The sequence below is a fragment of the Rutilus rutilus genome (assembly GCF_951802725.1).
Source record: "Rutilus rutilus genome assembly, chromosome: 1".
Taxonomy (NCBI): domain Eukaryota; kingdom Metazoa; phylum Chordata; class Actinopteri; order Cypriniformes; family Leuciscidae; genus Rutilus; species Rutilus rutilus.
In genome coordinates, this window is record NC_140209.1 from 20,375,923 (window position 1) to 20,397,245 (window position 21,323).

The window sequence follows — 21,323 nt, forward strand, 5'->3', positions numbered from 1 at the left end:
AATCATGCTAGAATCATAGTAAATCATACTTGAACATGGTAAATCATGGTATACTATAGTAAATCATGGTAAACTATGGTAAATCATGGTAAACTATGGTAAATCATGGTAAACTATGATAAATCATGCTAGAATCAGTAAATCATAATTGAACATGGTATATCATGGTATACTATAGTAAATCATGGTATACTATAGTAAATCATGGTAACCTATGGTAAATCGTGGTAAATCGTGGTAAACTATGGTAAATCATGGTAAACTATGGTAAATCATGCTAGAATCAGTAAATCATACTTGAACATGGTAAATCATGGTATACTATAGTAAATCATGGTAAACTATAGTAAATCGTGGTAAATCATGGTAAACTATGGTAAATCATGCTAGAATCATAGTAAATCATACTTGAACATGGTAAATCATGGTATACTATAGTAAATCATGGTAAACTATGGTAAATCATGCTAAAATCAGTAAATCAGACTTGAACATGGTAAATCATGGTATACTATAGTAAATCATGGTAAACTATGCTAAATTGTGGTAAATCATGGTAAACTATAGTAAATCATGGTAAACTATGGTAAATTATGCTAGAATCAGTAAATCATACTTGAACATGGTAAATCATAGTATACTATAGTAAATCATGGTAAACTATGGTAAATGATCCTAGAATCATAGTAAATCATACTAAAACATGGTAAATCATGGTATACTATAGTAAATCATAGTAAACTATGGTAAATCGTGGTAAATCATGGTATACTATAGTAAATCATGGTAAACTATGGTAAATCATGGTAAACTATGATAAATCATGCTAGAATCAGTAAATCATACTGGAACATGGTAAATCATGGTATACTATAGTAAATCATGGTAAAGTATGGTAAATCGTGGTAAATCATGGTAAACTATGGTAAATCATGCTAGAATCAGTAAATCATACTTGAACATGGTAAATCATGGTAAAGTATGGTAAATCGTGGTAAATCATGGTAAACTATGGTAAATCATGCTAGAATCAGTAAATCATACTTGAACATGGTAAATCATGGTATACTATAGTAAATCATGGTAAAGTATGGTAAATCGTGGTAAATCATGGTAAACTATGGTAAATCATGCTAGAATCAGTAAATCATATTTGAACATGGTAAATCATGGTATACTATAGTAAATCATGGTAAACTATGGTAAATCGTGGTAAATAATGGTAAACTATGGTAAATCATGGTAAACTATGGTAAATCATGCTAGAATCAGTAAATCATACTTGAACATGGTAAATCATGGTAAACTATGGTAAATCGTGGTGAACTATGGTAAATCATGGTAAACTATGGTAAATCATGGTAAACTATGATAAATCATGCTAGAATCATAGTAAATCATACTTGAACATGGTAAATCATGGTATACTATAGTAAATCATGGTAAACTATGGTAAATCATGGTAAATCATGCTAGAATCAGTAAATTATAATTGAACATGGTAAATCGTGGTATACTATAGTAAATCATGGTAAACTATAGTAAATCGTGGTAAACTGTGGTAAACTATGGTAAATCATGCCTGAATCAGTAAATCATACTTGCACATGGTAAATCATGGTATACTATAGTAAATCATGGTAAACTATGGTAATTAGTGGTAAATCGTTGTAAATCATGGTAAACTATGGTAAATCATGCTAGAATCAGTAAATCATACTTGAACATGGTAAATCATGGTATACTATAGTAAATCATGGTAAACTATGGTAAATCATGGTAAATCATGGTAACTATGATAAATCATGCTAGAATCAGTAAATTATACTAGAACATGGTAAATTGTGGTATACTATAGTAAATCATGGTAAACTATGGTAAATCATGCTAGAATCAGTAAATCATACTTGAACATGGTAAATCATGGTATACTATAATAAATCATGGTAAACTATGGTAAATCGTGGTAAATCATGGTAAACTATGATAAATCATGCTAGAATCAGTAAATCATACTTGAACATGGTAAATCCTGGTATACTATAGTAAATTATGGTAAACTATGGTAAATCGTGGTAAATCATGGTAAACTATGGTAAATCATGCTTGAATCAGTAAATCATACTTGAACATGGTAAATCCTGGTATACTATAGTAAATTATGGTAAACTATGGTAAATCGTGGTAAATCATGGTAAACTATGGTAAATCATGCTTGAATCAGTAAATCATACTTGAACATGGTAAATCATGGCATACTATAGTAAATCATGGTAAACTATAGTAAATCGTGGTAAATCATGGTAAACTATGGTAAACACCTTAGCAACTGCCTAGCAACCACACTGAATACCCTAGCAACCACTTAGCAACGCCCTAGCAACCACCCAGAATACCTTGGAAACCTCCCAGAACACCATAGCAACCACCTAGTAAAACCCTAGCAACCGTGCCGAATTTTGCCACTGCAAGCACCACTTCACATTTTCTTCAGGAAATGTACATTCTAGTTATATATTAATATTATGGCTTCATGATGATTTAAAGTTTTTTGTCTGTTTGTTATTAACTAATACCTTTATCTTTTAACCAACACTTCAACATCCAGCACAAAATTAAAGAGATGTATGAGCTTAGTAGGCTGTGTGTGTAAATAGTTGTGCTTAATTCTTTGGGTGTATTTTTACACACCCTATGGACTAGCTTTAAAACATAATCTTTATACGGGAATCACACGTGTCCTTACAATCCATGTAAGATTCAAAAGACCAAATCACTAAGAAAAGAGCCATTTATAATAAATACACAAAAGTTTCCAAATGATGGTTTTATTACTCCGCTAGATTTAGTCATCTTGTTCAGATAGCACAACGCTGTTTCACATGTTGTATGTTGGACTGTATGTGTTTTAGGCGAAGACGTTTCTTTGAGAGCTGTCTATAGAAATAAATGACAAATAAGAATTTAAGTGATAGTCTTTCTGTCTGACTAAATTGATACTTCATTTAGTACAACTTTCCCTCTGTCTACGAATTACACAAAGTGCATGCTGTTTTACACTTAAAACTATTACAACAGAATCACATCTGACTATTGCACTGAGAGATGTATAGGGCCTATACAATAAAGGTTGAGACTGTTAAAGTTCCACACTCTGGTAAAACCTGTAGATACAATTGCACAAAAGTAAATTCTAGAGGTCAACTTACTAGAAAGTAAATACAGCATGAGTCATTTAAAACAAATATACAGAAAAGCCACTATAGTGATCAGTTTTAGCGTTTGAATTGACATTTTACATATTACATCTTGATTTTGTACAGTTTGCAAAAACTATAGTCTCCGAGCGTGGTCAAACATGTTCATATAGGAATTTATGTAAAACACGAACAAATATAGCATAAAGTGAATTAAATGACAGTTAATCTACATGAGAGTGTTTAAGACTAAACAAATCATATTTATTTTAGAACATCTTTCTGCTATGTCTACGAAACATTGACGTGAAAGATGAGTATTACACTTCAAACTCGTCTAACTATTACACTTATTTTGTTATTATTACACAGTTATTTGTGTGTCTCACTAAACAACATGGTTAAGCTAATGAATTACAGTTGATACGTGGTATTTTTACGTGAAAGGAGGGAAAGGAATATTTAACATATAAAAATAAAAATATTTGGTAACACTTTATTTTACGGTGCCCTTGATACAGAGTAATTACTTAATTAGGTACTTAGTAATAGACGTTGTAATAACATGTAACAAAATGTACTTAACATGTAACTAAGTTATGGAACAGCCTGTACTTACAGATTGTAATTACACACATGTAATAGGCAGCTACTGTTACACATGTGTAACAAGCCGAGTTGGATGAGGTTTATAGATACACATGAAGTACACTTAAGTACATTCTTGATACACTTTATTTTACGTAGCTTATACCTGTGTAATATTATGTAATTACAATGTAATAAGGAAACTACTGCATGCATTTAAGCTGTGAACTAGTGAGTTAAATCAAACTAAGGCAGAGAAAGATAAGGTATGTATACACAAAGTACACTTAAGTACATTCTTGATACACTTTATTTTACGTAGCTCATCCCTGTGTAACATTATGTAATTACAATGTAATTAGGAAACGACTGCATGCATTTAAGCTGTGAACTAGTGAGTTAAATCAAAGTAAGGCAGAGATGGATAAGGTATGTATACACAAAGTACACTTAAGTACATTCTTGATACACTTTATTTTACGTAGCTTATACCTGTGTAATATTATGTAATTACAATGTAATTAGGAAACTACTGCATGCATTTATGCTGTGAACTAGTGAGTTAAATCAAACTAAGGCAGAGATGGATAAGGTATGTATACACAAAGTACACTTAAGTACATTCTTGATACACTTTATTTTACGTAGCTTATACCTGTGTAATATTTTGTAATTGCAATGTAATTAGGAAGCTAATGCATGTATTTAAGCTATGAACTAGTGGGTTAATTCAGATGGATACCATTTGTAGATACACAGGAAGTGCACTTTAGTACAATCTTGATACACTTTACTTTATGTTACATACAAGTAATGTGTATGTAATATGTAACAGACTCGGCTTGTTACACATGTGTAACAGTAGCTGCCTATTACATGTGTGTAATTACAATCTGTAAGTATAGGCTGTTCCATAACTTAGTTACATGTTAAGTACATTTTGTTACATGTTATTACAAAGTCTATTACTAAGTAATTAATTAAGTAATTACTCTGTATCAAGGGCACCGTAAAATAAAGTGTTACCAAATATTTTAACCTATCGTCAATTTCAATGGTTAGATCAATCATTTAACAATCAACAGTTATATGTGAAATAGACTTGTGCCGGTATTCGGTAATGCGATAAATCGCGGTAATGAATATGCACGATATTGTTATCGCGGGCACTTCAAAATACCGTGAAAAATAATAGATCCGAATTTAGATTTTTAGAACGCGCATTATAGCTTATTTTCCATCAACCGCTTAAACAAACACTGCGTATATGCTGCGCGAAACACGTGCGCACTCTGATGTAAACAATCGCCACGTGTATAAGCATGCGGCCGTTGCGCACTTCTAGTCTAATGGTGGAAGGAGGAACGCCGCCGCCTACAGTCTATGGCCGCCGCCGAACTATCCGGATCCATCCCGCTTCTAAAAGCAGAGCTGCCAACTCGACGCAATCAGCGCGAGACTCTTCACACGCTCACGCCACACATCTGTTTTCTCACGCAGAGAAAAATCGCGGAGCAAAGAGGACACGAAGACTGTCAAACAAGACAGAGCAGGTTACTTTTGATATGAAACAGGAGAACTATTGTGTCACAGAACGTTACATTTAAACCATTTAATGACCAGCAGCATGTTAGATGACTAAAACAAATAGATAAAGAGGAGTATTTTGCTGAATATGTGCACTGCACTTTTTTACATATTTATTATATTTTTACTTGTGTCATTACATAATTGTTATTATAATGAAAACCACATTATATTTGATTTAATTAGTTATTTGTAACCTTTAATAATACCAGCTGATAGGGCTCTATATGGTTACATAGCATTATGTGAGATATTTTTTTTCATGAGAAAAAAATAACATGTGGGCTATCTACTGTAGCCTTCCTAATATTTATCCAATTAAAATATCGTGATAATACCGTATACCGTGATAAAAGATCACTCAATTAATCGCAGCATGAAAATGTGATACCGGCACATGCCTAATGTGAAACAATTAGAGTTGGTGTAAATTTGCACATCCAAAAGCTGTTGTTACTTGGATGATAAATATCTTCACTTTATGATAGGAAAGTACGGACTCCGCCTTTGACCAAGCCTCTACATATGGGACACTTGCGCAGAGAAGGCGCACATTCTTTGCACACAACTAGGTGACCACAGGGGATGAAGACAATGTTCACTTCCTTATCCATGCAAACTTTGCATGTGCGCTCCTCTTGAAGTCTTCTTAACTGTTCCTCCATAGACAAGTCTGAAAGATCTTGACTCGGTGATACAGCTTCATTTGTCTGGGCCATCAGTTCTCTCAGCAGGCAGACATCATTCTTCTTGATCCAGTTGCGGAAGACCTCTGCTGCTGCATTTCCTTTCGACAGGACTAACTCAATGAGCTGCCCTGTCTGCTGCTTGACTATAGTGCAGTTACGAATAATGTCATACTCTTTCTGTGAGATGACGTTCTCCTCTAGAAGATGGTCCATTAAGCTCTGCACGCTTTTTAGCTGCTGTGACATGACAAGATGATGTTTCTTAAGAAAAGTCAAACCATCTGATGCCATTTCCTCAGCAAGAAGCTCTCGCTCCTCCTCTCTCTTCTCATCTTCTGCACTTAGTAAATCAGACACCAACTCTTGAACGGTTTTGTAATTTTCTCCACTTGCGAGAATTTTGCTCTGCACGGTTTGCTTCACCAGGCCACGCTCAAATCCCATCTCTAAAGCAGACTTCCCCACAGGATTGTTCATCATCACTGCATCTTCTGAACGGTCTTCTCCAGGACCCAGGTGTACAACACGTGGATCAACAAATTCTCTCGAGTCACTGTCTCCATTAGTCAATAGCTGTTCAGATAGTCTTGGAAATCTTGCTTGAATCTGATGAACAAACTCTTGGCCCTTTTCTTGCAACAGGTATTCACATCTTGGAATCCACTTGGCATGTTCTACCCATGGATCATCACCAGACTCCCAACATCGGAGTCCACCATCACAACAAAAGCACTTCACGTCATCATTACGACCAACATAGTAAAAACCAGCCTTAGCCAATTGGTCTGGTCGAACAGTTATTCTTAAGGGCCAGTTGACAAATGTGAGCAATCTTTCTTCACACTGTTGCATTGCCGAGTTAGATACATTGGAAAGGTCGCCACCAGATAAAGGTACATTATCTGCACGGTCACCTCGAACGAAGCGACAGTTGGGGTAATGCCTCTGGTGCTCTGATACTGCCCGATCTCCAGGTTCCCAGTTGCTAAGCTGGCCTCCACAACTGAAGCAAGCCACTCTGTCGCCCTGGCCAAGGTAGTAGAAACTACTTTTGGCAAGCTCGGCTGGAGTTACTGTAGCAAGAGGCCAATTCTGAAAGGTGTCAAGGCGTTCCTGTTCTCGACGCATGTCAGGATTGTGACAAGCCGGAGGTCGCTGGCGAGACATATCCTGGTGAGACATATCCAGGTTTAAGTAACCCACCCGCTCCTCCATTTGGCCTGAAACGGATGCCGTGGTGGTCGATGTTATGGGTGTCGCAGGGGCGGAAAGCTGTAGGAAGGCTATGTTGCGAAGCGGGGAAAAGGCAGAGTGAGAGGACGACAGGAAGTTTGCGGTGGGGGGTAAACTCTGGATGAAGACATAAAATGTGACCACAGGGCGTGTCCACTCAAGCCCTTCTCTCTGCTGGACATCCCATGACTAGTGTCTAGTCATCCATGACAGAACACATAATCTTATTAAAAAAAATGTAATGAACTCCTGAACAGATAGAAGATTGACGTAGGGGGTATGTGCTTCCTACCTCTATGATGCAGGAACCGATGCTAAGAACAAAATCGAATTTTGTTCAACACTACAAAATGTCCTTTCTTCTGTTCTGTTCTGTACACAGCGGGCAAATTAGTTGTATCATTTGAAAAATCACCACACATTTTTCAGAGACGCGATGTGCCTCTGTGGTCCGTGGCACAGCGCATCCAGACATGTTATGGAAATGGTTGCCACCTCGGGAATACAGTAATTAAAATGCAGAAAACATTCCGCAACTCTTTACAAGGATCTCTGAAATATTTTATAAGTATTTTTAATTATTCTAAATATTATTATTATGTATACTATTATAATACTATTTTTATGAGCTCAGACATTAACACAACAGAAATGTTTGTAATTTTTTTATTTCAACATTATACTTTCGAGTATACATTGAAGTAGTGACGAAAATGATAGACTGGCAAACCGGGGTTGTGTGCGAAGTCCTGAAATATTTATCAGGACAACAGCTCACCCCGCCCCGCTGGAGGGGTTGTCATCATGACGCCTTAAACAGCTGTATAGGATTACATATAATGCCACATTGAATCAGAAGTAGCGTCATGGAGAAGTTATGCATATGCCACCGGAGAAATGTCTAATTACACCAAAATATTTATATATATAAATATACATATATTTTTAAACATATGCATGGGTGAATTGTATGCCATAAGTTCTGTAACAAGCATGTAGAAAGTAGTTAGGATGTATTTCATTTTGCCTAGGCTTTAAGTTCATTTTACCAACTATTAAGATGTTAAAGTTCATAGACCTTTAGCGCATTCAAATGTATTGAGTTAAAATTAAAACGTGATATCAATATAGCATTAGGCCTACCAAATTCAGGGGTGTTTAATAGCTTCAATAGTTATCAACCACCTGCTGATTTTAAGTTTTTCTTCAAACAAAAGTAATTTTCTGATAAATCATTGTACACATACATGTGTTTTGTTGTATGCACAGATTTTGAGGGTCGCTTATAGAAAGATACGTCCTTGTCTTTGTTTCGCGGTATTTTTTAAAACATAGCCTAGCTAGATCTACATAGATGTTTTACACAATAAGATATGTCAGAGAACCTTGTGCAGCATTCTATATCCGCATAAAGGGTTAAAATGTAAAATATACATTGTAGTGCTATTTAAAAACTAGGACGGTATAATAATATAATGTAAATGTCTCACGTGAAGATGATGGTTTAAACCATAATTTTATCAAATCAAGTCAATTCATGTGAATACTGTCGTATATGAACAAAGAGAAGACCTAGAGTTCACTAACATTACAGCTAACTGTAGGAAACAGATATCCGGGGGAAAGTGTAAAGAAAACGCCATAGGCCTACAAAACTTTACAATCACACCCGACAATACGATAAGTGTTACGCTAGTGATTGTTAAAAATTGTTAAACAATTTCAAAACAGGGTGTTTCAGAAGAAATGCAAAGATGCCTAAAAACAAAGGTGTCCAAAATGTTACATGCTAATACTTCTCAGGTCTTGTTTCAGAGTCGGTATGCTCCGGTGAAAACTGTGTGAACTTTGATGAGTCCGACGACAATAGCGCTGTTAAACATGCGGTACAATAACAATGTTCAATATAAACAAGAATCCTGCTCTAATGCGACTAATTCTAACCAACTCTAATTGTTTCACATATAACTGTTGATTGTTAAATGATTGATCTAACCATTGAAATTGACGATAGGTTAAAATATTTTTATTTTTATATGTTAAATATTCCTTTCCCTCCTTTCACGTAAAAATACCACGTATCAACTGTAATTCATTAGCTTAACCATGTTGTTTAGTGAGACACACAAATAACTGTGTAATAATAACAAAATAAGTGTAATAGTTAGACGAGTTTGAAGTGTAATACTCATCTTTCACGTCAATGTTTCGTAGACATAGCAGAAAGATGTTCTAAAATAAATATGATTTGTTTAGTCTTAAACACTCTCATGTAGATTAACTGTCATTTAATTCACTTTATGCTATATTTGTTCGTGTTTTACATAAATTCCTATATGAACATGTTTGACCACGCTCGGAGACTATAGTTTTTGCAAACTGTACAAAATCAAGATGTAATATGTAAAATGTCAATTCAAACGCTAAAACTGATCACTATAGTGGCTTTTCTGTATATTTGTTTTAAATGACTCATGCTGTATTTACTTTCTAGTAAGTTGACCTCTAGAATTTACTTTTGTGCAATTGTATCTACAGGTTTTACCAGAGTGTGGAACTTTAACAGTCTCAACCTTTATTGTATAGGCCCTATACATCTCTCAGTGCAATAGTCAGATGTGATTCTGTTGTAATAGTTTTAAGTGTAAAACAGCATGCACTTTGTGTAATTCGTAGACAGAGGGAAAGTTGTACTAAATGAAGTATCAATTTAGTCAGACAGAAAGACTATCACTTAAATTCTTATTTGTCATTTATTTCTATAGACAGCTCTCAAAGAAACGTCTTCGCCTAAAACACATACAGTCCAACATACAACATGTGAAACAGCGTTGTGCTATCTGAACAAGATGACTAAATCTAGCGGAGTAATAAAACCATCATTTGGAAACTTTTGTGTATTTATTATAAATGGCTCTTTTCTTAGTGATTTGGTCTTTTGAATCTTACATGGATTGTAAGGACACGTTTGATTCCCGTATAAAGATTATGTTTTAAAGCTAGTCCATAGGGTGTGTAAAAATACACCCAAAGAATTAAGCACAACTATTTACACACACAGCCTACTAAGTAGTGATGTAGTACTCGAGTCCGGTCTCGGACTCGAGTCCGGTCTCGAGACCGATTTCTGCTTTCTCGGACTCGACTCGGACTTGTTCTTACAAAGACTCGGTCTTGACTCGGACTCGACCCTTCAAAGACTCGGTCTTGACTCGGACTCGGCATAGGCAGTCTCGTCCCATCACTAGTCCACTAGAATACATACCACTAGAAAATTTTAATTGACTGTTCGCAAAGACCCGCCCCCCTTAGTTACTGTCGCTATGTCCGACAAGCTACACCGTTCTCACGCCACACCATGTTCTCACGCAGTGAAAAATACATCGCGGAGCAGAGAGGAGACTGACAACACGCTGAGGACAGACCAGGTTACTTTTCGGTTACTTTTGATATTAAACATATTAAACAAAGTCTCGCCTTTCAAATTTGGTCATTTTTTAAAAGAAATTTAAACAATAAATACCGTTTTGTGGCTCTTAAATATAGTGACAGATCGCTGTAGAGCATCAGTTAAAGCTGCTCGTGAACCGATCATCTCTTCCTTCTAGTTAATTTATAGCCTCAAATAAACATGAACAAACATAAGAAGCAATGTTGTTTTAACCACGGAAAGGCGTCAGTACACTCCGTGTTTCAAGTTCAAATCCTCCCATATTAACCAACGGACTCGGTCTCGACTCGGACTCGACCCTTCAAAGACTCGGTCTTGACTCGGACTCGACTGAATTTGAAAACCAACGGACTCGGTCTCGACTCGGACTCGACCCTTCAAAGACTCGGTCTTGACTCGGACTCGGCATTGGCGGTCTCGTCCCCATCACTACTACTAAGCTCATACATCTCTTTAATTTTGTGCTGGATGTTGAAGTGTTGGTTAAAAGATAAAGGTATTAGTTAATAACAAACAGACAAAAAACTTTAAATCATCATGAAGCCATAATATTAATATATAAATATGGTATAATTACAGTTTAAAAATGACTTCCATAATATTTTATTTTAGTAAAGGTATGCCTGGATCACCTAACACAACGTTGTGCGTTGTGAGTGAGACCTCGCAAAGATTACACCGATATTAGATTTCTCGAACATTGCGTGGTTGCCTGAAACTTAGTCATCAACATGTATTTATGTACGACTGTCATCTGTTATCATGGTTTAGTTGTATTTTAAAACACTGTTTTTCTTAAAACCGTATTTGGTAGCATGATTATCTTGTTTAATCGTGTATTCAGTCCATATATTTATCAGGTTGATATTTGTAGAAATAAGCTAAATACATTTATAAAACAAAAAGAACAAGTTAATGGCCTTGTGTCAGAACACAACAGGTATGAAGATATGTTTGGTTTTTTACTTTTTATTCTTTAAAGCTAGATTATCCTTTGAAAAGTGTAATACAGTATTTGATTTTTACACATTCGCCAACTGGCCTAAACCGTTGACCACTGAAGTTATGACTTCTGAAGGCCTCTCATGTGCAGATTCGCTCGGTTGAAAAAATGGTATTTTGTCATTTAAACATCTGAAATTAAACATCTGAAATTTGCCTGTATTCATAAAATATGTCCTCACTGGTGTAAAATGACCTCTGCCAATAATCTGACTTATCCTCGTAAGCGAAACATTTCTTATCTTTATTTACATGACGGGTAAGTCCATGGAGGCTTCTATGTCGTTCCGCCATCTTGAAAAACTAAAGGGCCAGATAGCACTAGCCTACTTAGTGAATATTTGTTAACTTCACTAAAAGTCCAAAATTAACTAAAACATGAGTTTTTATTTTTTTTAAACAACTATTATTTTTTATAAATGTTATTTAGTGTAATTATAAATAAATCTAGTGTTAGGTGGGCGGAGACTCGGCTTCACACATGATCTATACTCATTCATGTTTATACCGTCGATGAGTGATGTATAATACGGAACTTAAAACTAAACTTTAGTAGCATATTGTATTTTAGTTGATGTTGTTTTGAACGGTTTTTTAAATCTGTATGTGAAGGACCACATTCTAACTTTTTCAGATAACGTTGTAAAATGTACGAATACAAAACCATTGCATTTTAACTTTATACAGTGTTTTTAAAAAGTTTTAAATATATATGGAAAACAAAACTTTTCTTTAATTAAAAACAACTCGCTGATCTGTTACCCAATAGGTCTACATTGCTTCACTTTTTTTAAAGTTTAAAGCACGTTGTTTTAACGTTTTAACATTTTACAAATGTATGAACGCTAAGTACGTGTATTTTAAATTTATACAACGTTTTAATGACTTTAAACACTATGTAATTGTGAAAGTACAACTTTTCTTCAAATGTATGTTAGAAAATAGAAATATTTGCTTGATATAATTTTAATACATGTTGTTTTAGATGTTTTAATTCTAGAACATGTTTGCAATTCAAACTTTTTTAACATTTTACAAATGTGTGTTTACCACCCTTTGTATTTTAGTGATAAACATTGTTTTAATGTCTTTTTTTGTATGTGATTGTGAAAAGTACAACTTTAAATGTGGACCGTGGGAATTTTCCCACGTTGGAGGGCTCAGTCCAAAAGTGGTGTGGTGGGGTGGTGTTGGGGGTGGGGTGTTTGTGTGAGTGTGAGCCAGTTCTAGCCTGTATGAGAGCATAGAGTTGTAAATTAAATATAATTTCTCCTGTGACATAGGCGAAGCATAGCAAGTTTATTAATATAGCACATTTTATACACTGGCAATTCAAAGTACTTTGCATAGAAAGGATTAAATAATCACAAAATGTATTCAGCCAATCGATGCTTTTCTGTGGGTATCCATTCGTTGCAGCCGGTAATCCTATTGGTGCGTATATCCATCAACAGATCCAAATGCGTCGCTCTATTTAAAAAAAGCTACGTGATTTTAGAAAAAATCTGTTCCAACACAGAAACCTTCCATTGAAACATGAATTTTAAATCGTAGTAGGCTATTTTAAATGCTCATCCTCAGAAATAGGCTACGAACATTTGGGTACATCCATTCCAAAAAAGTATGTAAACGTAATCCTCTGGGTGTTTTTTTTATATAATCCGCGAGAAGTCGGTATCTTGCAACCGTGGTTAATCCAGCCCACTCTGCTATGAAAACCGGTTCACTCCCATCATCTTTCAAATCTCTCCATACTCCTGTATAAAATAAAATCCAATCCCTTTCCGTAAAAAAAAACAAATTGGGATCCTCCGTTGTATTCGTTGTGAATCGCTCGTCGTTATCCATTAACCAATCTGACTTCACGATTGTTTTTTGTCAAAGTCATATGTACACGCACGTCCTCCAGACAAGTGAAAAGTAGCCTCTTTCATTTGCGCTTCGCCGGCTCGTGGAGAAATCGCGTTAAACAGGTCCTGGTTACTATGTTTTTTTTTCGCGGCGCTAAGGTCGAATCCTCCATAGCTTCATCAATGTTTCAGGAGTTTTGGGGTCTGACGTAGCCATAGTGTTCTACTTGAATAAAACCACAAGTAGCTCTTGTCATGTTTGCGCTGCTTTTTAAACAGCTCATGTGACTGTGACGTTGTGGGAAGGGAGGGAGGGAGGGAGGGATGAGGGATTCCCACGTGATGTCATTTTAGGGAGGACCCTTAAATCAAAATTGACCTCTCAGCTTTGAGAGGATGTGTTAGGGGGTGTGGTCTCTTCGAGCCGTTGCATCGGTTTTCTTTGGTCATTTAAGTTCGACCACGGAGATGACCGGATGTGTTTTCTATTTGGGAGCTTGAAGGGGGTGTGGGGTTTTCCCACGGTGACAGCTGTTGGGGCGGGGCTAGGGGCGGGGTTTGTGTCTGTCTCTCTGTAGGCCTCACAGAACTTCATTTCTCGCTGACCTCCGGAGTGAGTAGACGTTCTCCACTGTGCTCCAACATAAGGAAACACTTATATATTTTTTTAAACTCTGAGTCCTTTAACGAATGGTATGTAGAAACGTAAGACTTTTTAGCAATGTTTGTGTTTTATGTAAAAGTTTTACAAAATACTATGTGAAAGTTAAATGCTTACAAGTCAACATTTTAAAAATTATCTTTTTGTAAATGAAAAAACTTGTTTTAATGTTTTAACATCTTGAAATAACACTAACTCATTTTTTAATAACTATTTTAGAGAAAAAAAATGCAATTTCAACTCATTTCATTAATGTTTTAATGTTTTAAAAAGTGATGAATGTACATCTGTCTTCTTTAATAAAAAACACTGATCTCACACTCTGACTATGTTTTTATTTCTTAAAAAAGTTTTAAATATACACTGTTTAGAACTACTGAGCGTGGGAAATTTCTCACGCTTCAGATGTTCAACCCATAAGGAGGTGTGTCACAAGTCCGATTTTCCCATGGTGTACGTACAGCCCATAAGTGGGAGGAGCTAGCGTGGGAAATTCCCACGGTCAAAGGGGGGCGGGGCTTAGAGGGTCATAAAGCAATAAACCTGTCAAAAGTTTGATGGAAAGGACCCTCTATTCTCTCTCTATCGTCAACTTTATCTTTGCCAGACACTGACAGAAAACACTATTTTATAAACTATTTTCGAACCGTACCGAGCCGAACCGTGCCGTACCATGCAGTGGAAAAGAGCCAATAGTTCCAGTCCTGGTATCCACAAAGCAAGAGCCACAAAAGGAGGTTCTTACTTATGCCCTACTCGACACACAAAGTGATACTACATTCATCCTTGAAAATCTGCTTGGGCATCTGAGTGTAACACCATGACCAGTGACGCTAAAGTTGAGTACGATGACTGCTGTTGATACGGTTTTTACGAGTAAAGGCATCAGAGACCTTCAAGTTCGAGGGCTTCATTATGAGAACCTACTCCAGATAAATCAAGCTTATACTCGTAGTTTTATTCCGGTGGACAAATCATACATCCCGACTCGAGAAACTGCACAAAGATGGCCCCATCTTAAACACTTAATAGATAGACTGCCGCTTCTCCAAGACTGTGATGTGGGATTACTAATAGGATATAATTGTCCTTCAGCATTAGCTCCGCTTGAAGTAGTCATAGGTAAAGAGAATGAACCCTTCGCTCAACGTACTGAGCTTGGTTGGAGCATAATAGGTTCGTCATACCCTCATTCAGATCGGCAAGGAAGCCAAAGTTTTGTGCACCGAGTCACAGTGAAAGAGATACCTGCTCCAACAGTTACTGATGTCTTGAAAGTCCTGGAAGTGGATTTCAACGAACGCATTTATGAGGACAAATATGTGTTTCAAAATGATGTCCAGTTTATTCAGTTCCTTAGCAATAACATCAGACAGAAAGATGATGGACACCTTGAGATGCCCCTTCCTTTTTAGAGCAGCAGCCCACCTGTGCTACCAAATAATAGGAAGCTCGCTGTGGTTCGGCTGGAGAACGTGAAAAGAAAGTTGAAAGCAGACAAACGCTATCATGACCACTACAGAACCTTCATGGAAGAGACAGTGAGTAGAGGGGATGCTGAGTTGGTAACTACACCAGTAGATGGTGAGAGTATTTGGTACCTTCCCCACCATGGCATTTATCACCCAAAGAATCCAGACAAACTAAGAGTCGTTTTCGACTGTTCGGCTAAGTTCAGAGGTGTTTCTTTAAATGATACTCTATTGACGGGATTTGACTTGATTAACTCCCTACAAGGAGTTCTGTGTCGTTTAAGGAAGGAAGCGGTGGCCATAACATGTGATGTTGAAAGAATGTTCCATCAGTTCAGTGTTACTTCAGAATGCCGAAACTATTTGAGATTCTTATGGTGGGAGCACGGACCGCCGTAAAGAAAAGGAACTGCTTTATAGGACATAATACCCCTGGAACTCAATCGAAGTTGATTGAAGATGGCATAGTTGGTAGTGTTGTTATAACCAGTCAACTGAACCAACAATCTTTTCACAAAACTGACAAAACCTTGTCAACCTGTCAAAATCCATCAACATTCCGTGCATGAGCTACTTTCTGACATTCTAACTGAAAGTGGGTGAATATCAAAATACATGATAGAAACATTTTGTTAAACCACTTACAAGTGTTATGTTGACAACACTATTGAAACAATTACTTTTTATTACAACTGTACATGAATAAATAGGCCATTTGGCCCTGGACTGATAGGGTATTCCATTTGTCCATTCTATTGGCTCTATTCTAATTTGAAGACTTGTGCTGGCTGCAGAAGTCTAATTTAAGGCTCTCACAAATAAATAGTATGGGTATATTATACATTTTCTGAGTCATCAGAGTGCCTTGAGTATTGAAGCTGTTGAGTTTTGTGTCCATGGTGTTCTTTCATGCCACAGGGATAAAAGAAAGCATACAGTTTAGGCGGAAATTGGGAAAAAATGTGTGTTATTTCTGGTTTAAAGAAGTCATGTGACCTCTGTGTTTGTCAGACAGATTCAGTACTGGGCTTAAATGAAAGCCTAAAAGGTCCCCTTTCCAACGATACCAAGCACCATATTATAGAATATTGACAATATCCCTAGCATGAGCCTAAACCAGATATACACCAGATTTCAAAAACGGAATTTATTTTAGGGGGTTAGTAACTCCATGAGCTCAAAAAAGTGATTTCGCTACCACTGCTGCACTGCTATCGTGATTTTTCTAATACTAGGAGTGTATACCTTGCCAAAAAACAATGATAGCATTTTCCCCCCCGTTGATACCGATCAACCCCCCTGGCTCATGGACTAAAATAAGTAAAACGAAAGGTAATAAGGTTTTTAAGAGTTTATGGATAACTGACACACAGGGAGGGGTTGGCCTCTAGACAAATGGTCTCCCTACACCCAAAGGTGTAACCTCTGAATGCAAATTTCTTTTGTTAGCACATGTTTCCATGTGAAAGCTTTGTCTATATAATGAAATGCAGCAGGGAGTTCGAGGCCTTCTGTTACTCAGATGAGCCCATGATGTTGAAGGACCTCAAAGAATTCAGCATCATGTATTTTAATGTTGGGTTTGCATCTTCTCTCTATTCCAGAGCATTTGATGTTTTGTATCGATTATCTTTGAATTGATTATGAAATTGGCATGATACAGTTACCTGACATCATAAATTGTTACATTTGATTATTCTAACTAACTTTGACATTATTTTCATTTAAGAGTTAAACGGAATAGTCAAACATTCGCTCATAATTAATGATCCACAGATATCATTAAAACCTTTTAATTTATGGAGTCTGATGAAATAACGAGAGAATACATATTCAAATGTATTGCATTTAATCAAAAAATACTTTGCCTCGAGAAAAGGACAGTAACACGTTAAGACCTTCCGCGCTGGTCGGATAATGGTTTTGGGCCGATCGAGTGCGAGCTTACATGTTTCAGTCGGGATCATTAATATTTACACCCCCAAAATTTACATATACCAGCCCATGTTCTAGGCCAGGCAGAGTCCAACTAAAACAAACACCGATCACCATAATGGTGACTTACAATTTGTGATTTTTATCCTTCAGTGATTCTGCTAGTTAACATCAAGTGGCCTTTATAATGCTCAATCATCACTTAATTAGCTCATTAACTTTAACACTCTTGAGTGTTAATTTAACACTCATATTTTAACACTTTACACTCTTGAGTGTGGACTCATATACACTCCCAGGAGTGTTAATTTAAGGCGAGACACGGCAGGCAAAAACATCTTTTTTTTTTTTACTGGTCAATTTTGAGATTTTTGGATATTTGTCTTCAATTACATGTCTTCTTTCAGACTTGTGGTGAAAAAAAGTCCGAAATACACATTTAGGTCTTTATTTTATTACACTTTGTCTGTTTGCGTCTGTAGATTTCTCATAAATTCAACAAAAGTTTGCGTTCTTAATCAACATGCTGCTCCACGATCTCTGCCGGCACTCTGTCATCTGTCATCACAAGCACCATTAGGAAGCTCTCTCTCTTCTGTACAATCCTGTCGGATCCAAATATGGTCATTTCCTTTTTATCAGCAACCAATCGTGAAAGTAAAAGGGCTGAATGCGCAATCTCATTGGCTGATGATAACTCTTTAAAGCCCGTTTTCTCAAAATGACTTCTCTCATACTCCAAGTCCGAAATCTCCACTTCAGTAGCTCCTATATCAGGGCTCGAGACTAACGGCGTCCTATCGTCCTGGGGACGATAGAAAATGTGTTTAGGACGAACAGAAATATTCTCTAGGACGCCTACAGGACGAATGTTACGTACGCCGCGCTACGTAATTTTTGTTTGTGCGTATGTTGCTGCATATGCGTGTCGTGTATGTCTGTGTACTTTATTTGTTTCAGGTGTGAAGCTCGATTGGAGAGTCCGCCTGTCAATCTGCTGACGTAGGATGCTGACGTCTGGGATCGCGCCACCAATCGCATGTCGCTGTGCAGTTTATGAATGGCTCTAACTTCAATGGCGGCAGTCGAGACAGACTCTGGGTTGAGAGAGTTTGTACACTCTGTGAGGACGGTTCTCTTGTCCGAGAGACCAGTCTGAGAGACTGATCATTGTTTGGGGTTTACTGCTTTTATGATCTTGCAGTTAGATCAGTTCTCTTTGTTTGTGCTCGAGTGTGCTTTGTGTTGCCCTTGGTAACTTACGCTAATGTGTTTTGTGTTACTCTTGGTAACTTATGTGCTTATGTTTTGTGTTGCCCTTGGTAACTTACGTGCTCGCAGTGCTTGCTAAATGTTTGTTGCTGTCATGAAATCTTCATCTGAGTTCATTGTTCACCATTGTGTAGACTGGCGGGAGAGGTTGTGAGTCAGGTAAGCAGGTCGCAACCTACATTTGCACACGTAGTACTGAGATGTATTAGACACACTAGTGTTAGGAGTGGTGCTAATTATGTATGTTTTTGTTTTAGCTAGTATAGTTTAGTTATAGCGTCTTGTACGCTGAAGATGTTTATTTCTACCTCTTTTGTTGATAGTTAGTTTAATTATTTAACTTTAGTTAAAGGGGCTTTTTGTTATATTCAGTTTTTGATTTAACCCTTTCACTCGTAAGTTTAAAATATTCTGGCTGACCCCCCAGCGTGAGTTTTTCAAGGCGACCGTTATTTAGAATGTGTCACTTTATGGTTTCCATGGTGACGCGCGTCATTGCTTGTCACGTGACACACCGCAGCAACAACAGAGCTGAATGAATGATGATCTGCTTTTATGCCATTTTCCCTGTTTTATTCAAAATATTCACAAATTTGTTAGATATGGCATGAAATATCTGATATTCCGATTGTCAAATATATGCAAGTGGAAGTGTTTTGTTGTTTAATCACCTTTATAACGATCGCGTTAGTTCAGCTGTATGCGCGATGGGCGCCGCCATCTTAGTTTGTGATGCAGACGTAGTTCAGAGAATCGGATCTGTTGGATCCGTGACACGTGAATTCATCCACTTCTCCCGAAATACATAAAAGTAAGTGGCTGGTGAACTGGGAGAAGAATAGAGTAAACTTTAAAGTTACTTACACAATGTGTATCTGATATGAATAAAACGTGTCTAATTATAATCGAAAGGATTATTATTGCCTCTTCCTTTGACATCAGTGTGTATTTTACAAACTCTAAATGTATTGTTTTTTTAGTACTTATATGTCTGAAACCTAAAATAAACATTATGTGGTTGAAAACACTGAAACGTTGTGATATATGACAGCACTGAGCGCGCCTGTCTCTGGCTCAGCGCCAGCCAACGCGCGAAAGCAAATTTGAATTTAGCAGTTGATCACGTCATGTACTGACTGTTCTAATCACACCGGTGTGATCGTACGCTCCAGGGACCAGCCTAGACTTATCACACCGGTGTGATCGTACGTGCGAAAGGGTTAAGCACCACTCTTTTGCTCTTTCCTCTCCCTCAGTTTGTCTGTATTTTTGATTGTTCTGGTTACGTTGTACAATTTTGTAAACATCCACTACTTTATTACTTTTCATTACTTTATACTTTCATTACTACTTCACGATATTGCAGTTGAGGAATTAAAAATCTTTCAACTCAGTTATGTATTGTTGTCTGTTCCTTTTCAATTGCAATTCCCGGTACTGTATTTGACACACACATGCAATACTTTTGTTACGTCTAATAATATTCCTAGACAAAAAACATCTAATTAACGAGGGACGTAACAACGAAAGACATTTTTGTATGTATGTTCATTTATTACTAGCCTATTAGGGTAACTTACTTAGAAAATGTCAAAATTAACCGACCAAGCGCTGACTACAACGGAGCGCGTCTTCTCATGCTGTTACTATAGTTACAATCACTGGCCGGCTACTCACCCGGAGACTTGTTTCGCGGTACATCTATCACATGGCTTATTTTCACAGACAAAAACGAGACGATAACTAAATAAAAACTAGTTTTGAATGACAAAAACCATGACGAAAATCTATTGACATTTTCGTCAACGAATAAAAACTAGACAAAAATGTTAGATAGTGACGATTTGGGAAGCGATCCAGTCAGAACTGATGTCCTGCGTTTGTGGTAACGTTAGATGCGCACATTTGTACTGTAACGTGCTGATCTACCCAGCGGCACACGGGTTGACATGCGCTGCATGTCTCATAAAACGTTAAAAAATTTAAACGTCTGGGAGAATGAGTAGAGCAGACATATAGATCTGAATAAGAGTGACGACGCAAAAAAAGAGCAGTATTCAGTACAGTTTTCTGTGCGCACACACCCGACCCGAAGCGTGCAGCCATGCACATAGACACCTATACAGCGCGTGAGTACTGAATTGAGCTCTCTTTCGTGTCTGAATGGACAAATACACACAACATTATGACGAAATGTCCGTTTTGGAGAGTATTCACGTAAACTATGTTGGTTATGTCTTAAACAGTTTTGAGTGTATCGGATGTGCATCAGCGCACGTCACTGGACATGATCCGATGTCTTAAAGTGACAGTGGGTAATAAACCTAATGCGGTCTGTGTATTGATCAAGCAACAAAAGAAAAAGAGAAAAGCATTCACTGCTCGT

General features: G+C 37.0%; 2 protein-coding genes across 4 annotated transcripts in view; both read right to left on the reverse strand.

The window, feature by feature from the left end:
• Positions 1 to 21,323, reverse strand: part of LOC311291610 (uncharacterized protein) — a 121,963-nt gene that overhangs the window by 77,156 nt on the left and 23,484 nt on the right. The window lies entirely within an intron of this gene.
• LOC311298615 (putative inhibitor of apoptosis) lies at positions 5,389 to 14,192 on the reverse strand (the record flags this gene model as incomplete). Its single annotated transcript, XM_084421693.1, has 2 exons — positions 5,389 to 7,465; positions 14,121 to 14,192. 2 exons carry the CDS (start codon positions 14,190 to 14,192, stop codon positions 5,852 to 5,854), a joined length of 1,686 nt encoding a protein of 561 aa, XP_084277819.1. The 3' UTR covers positions 5,389 to 5,851.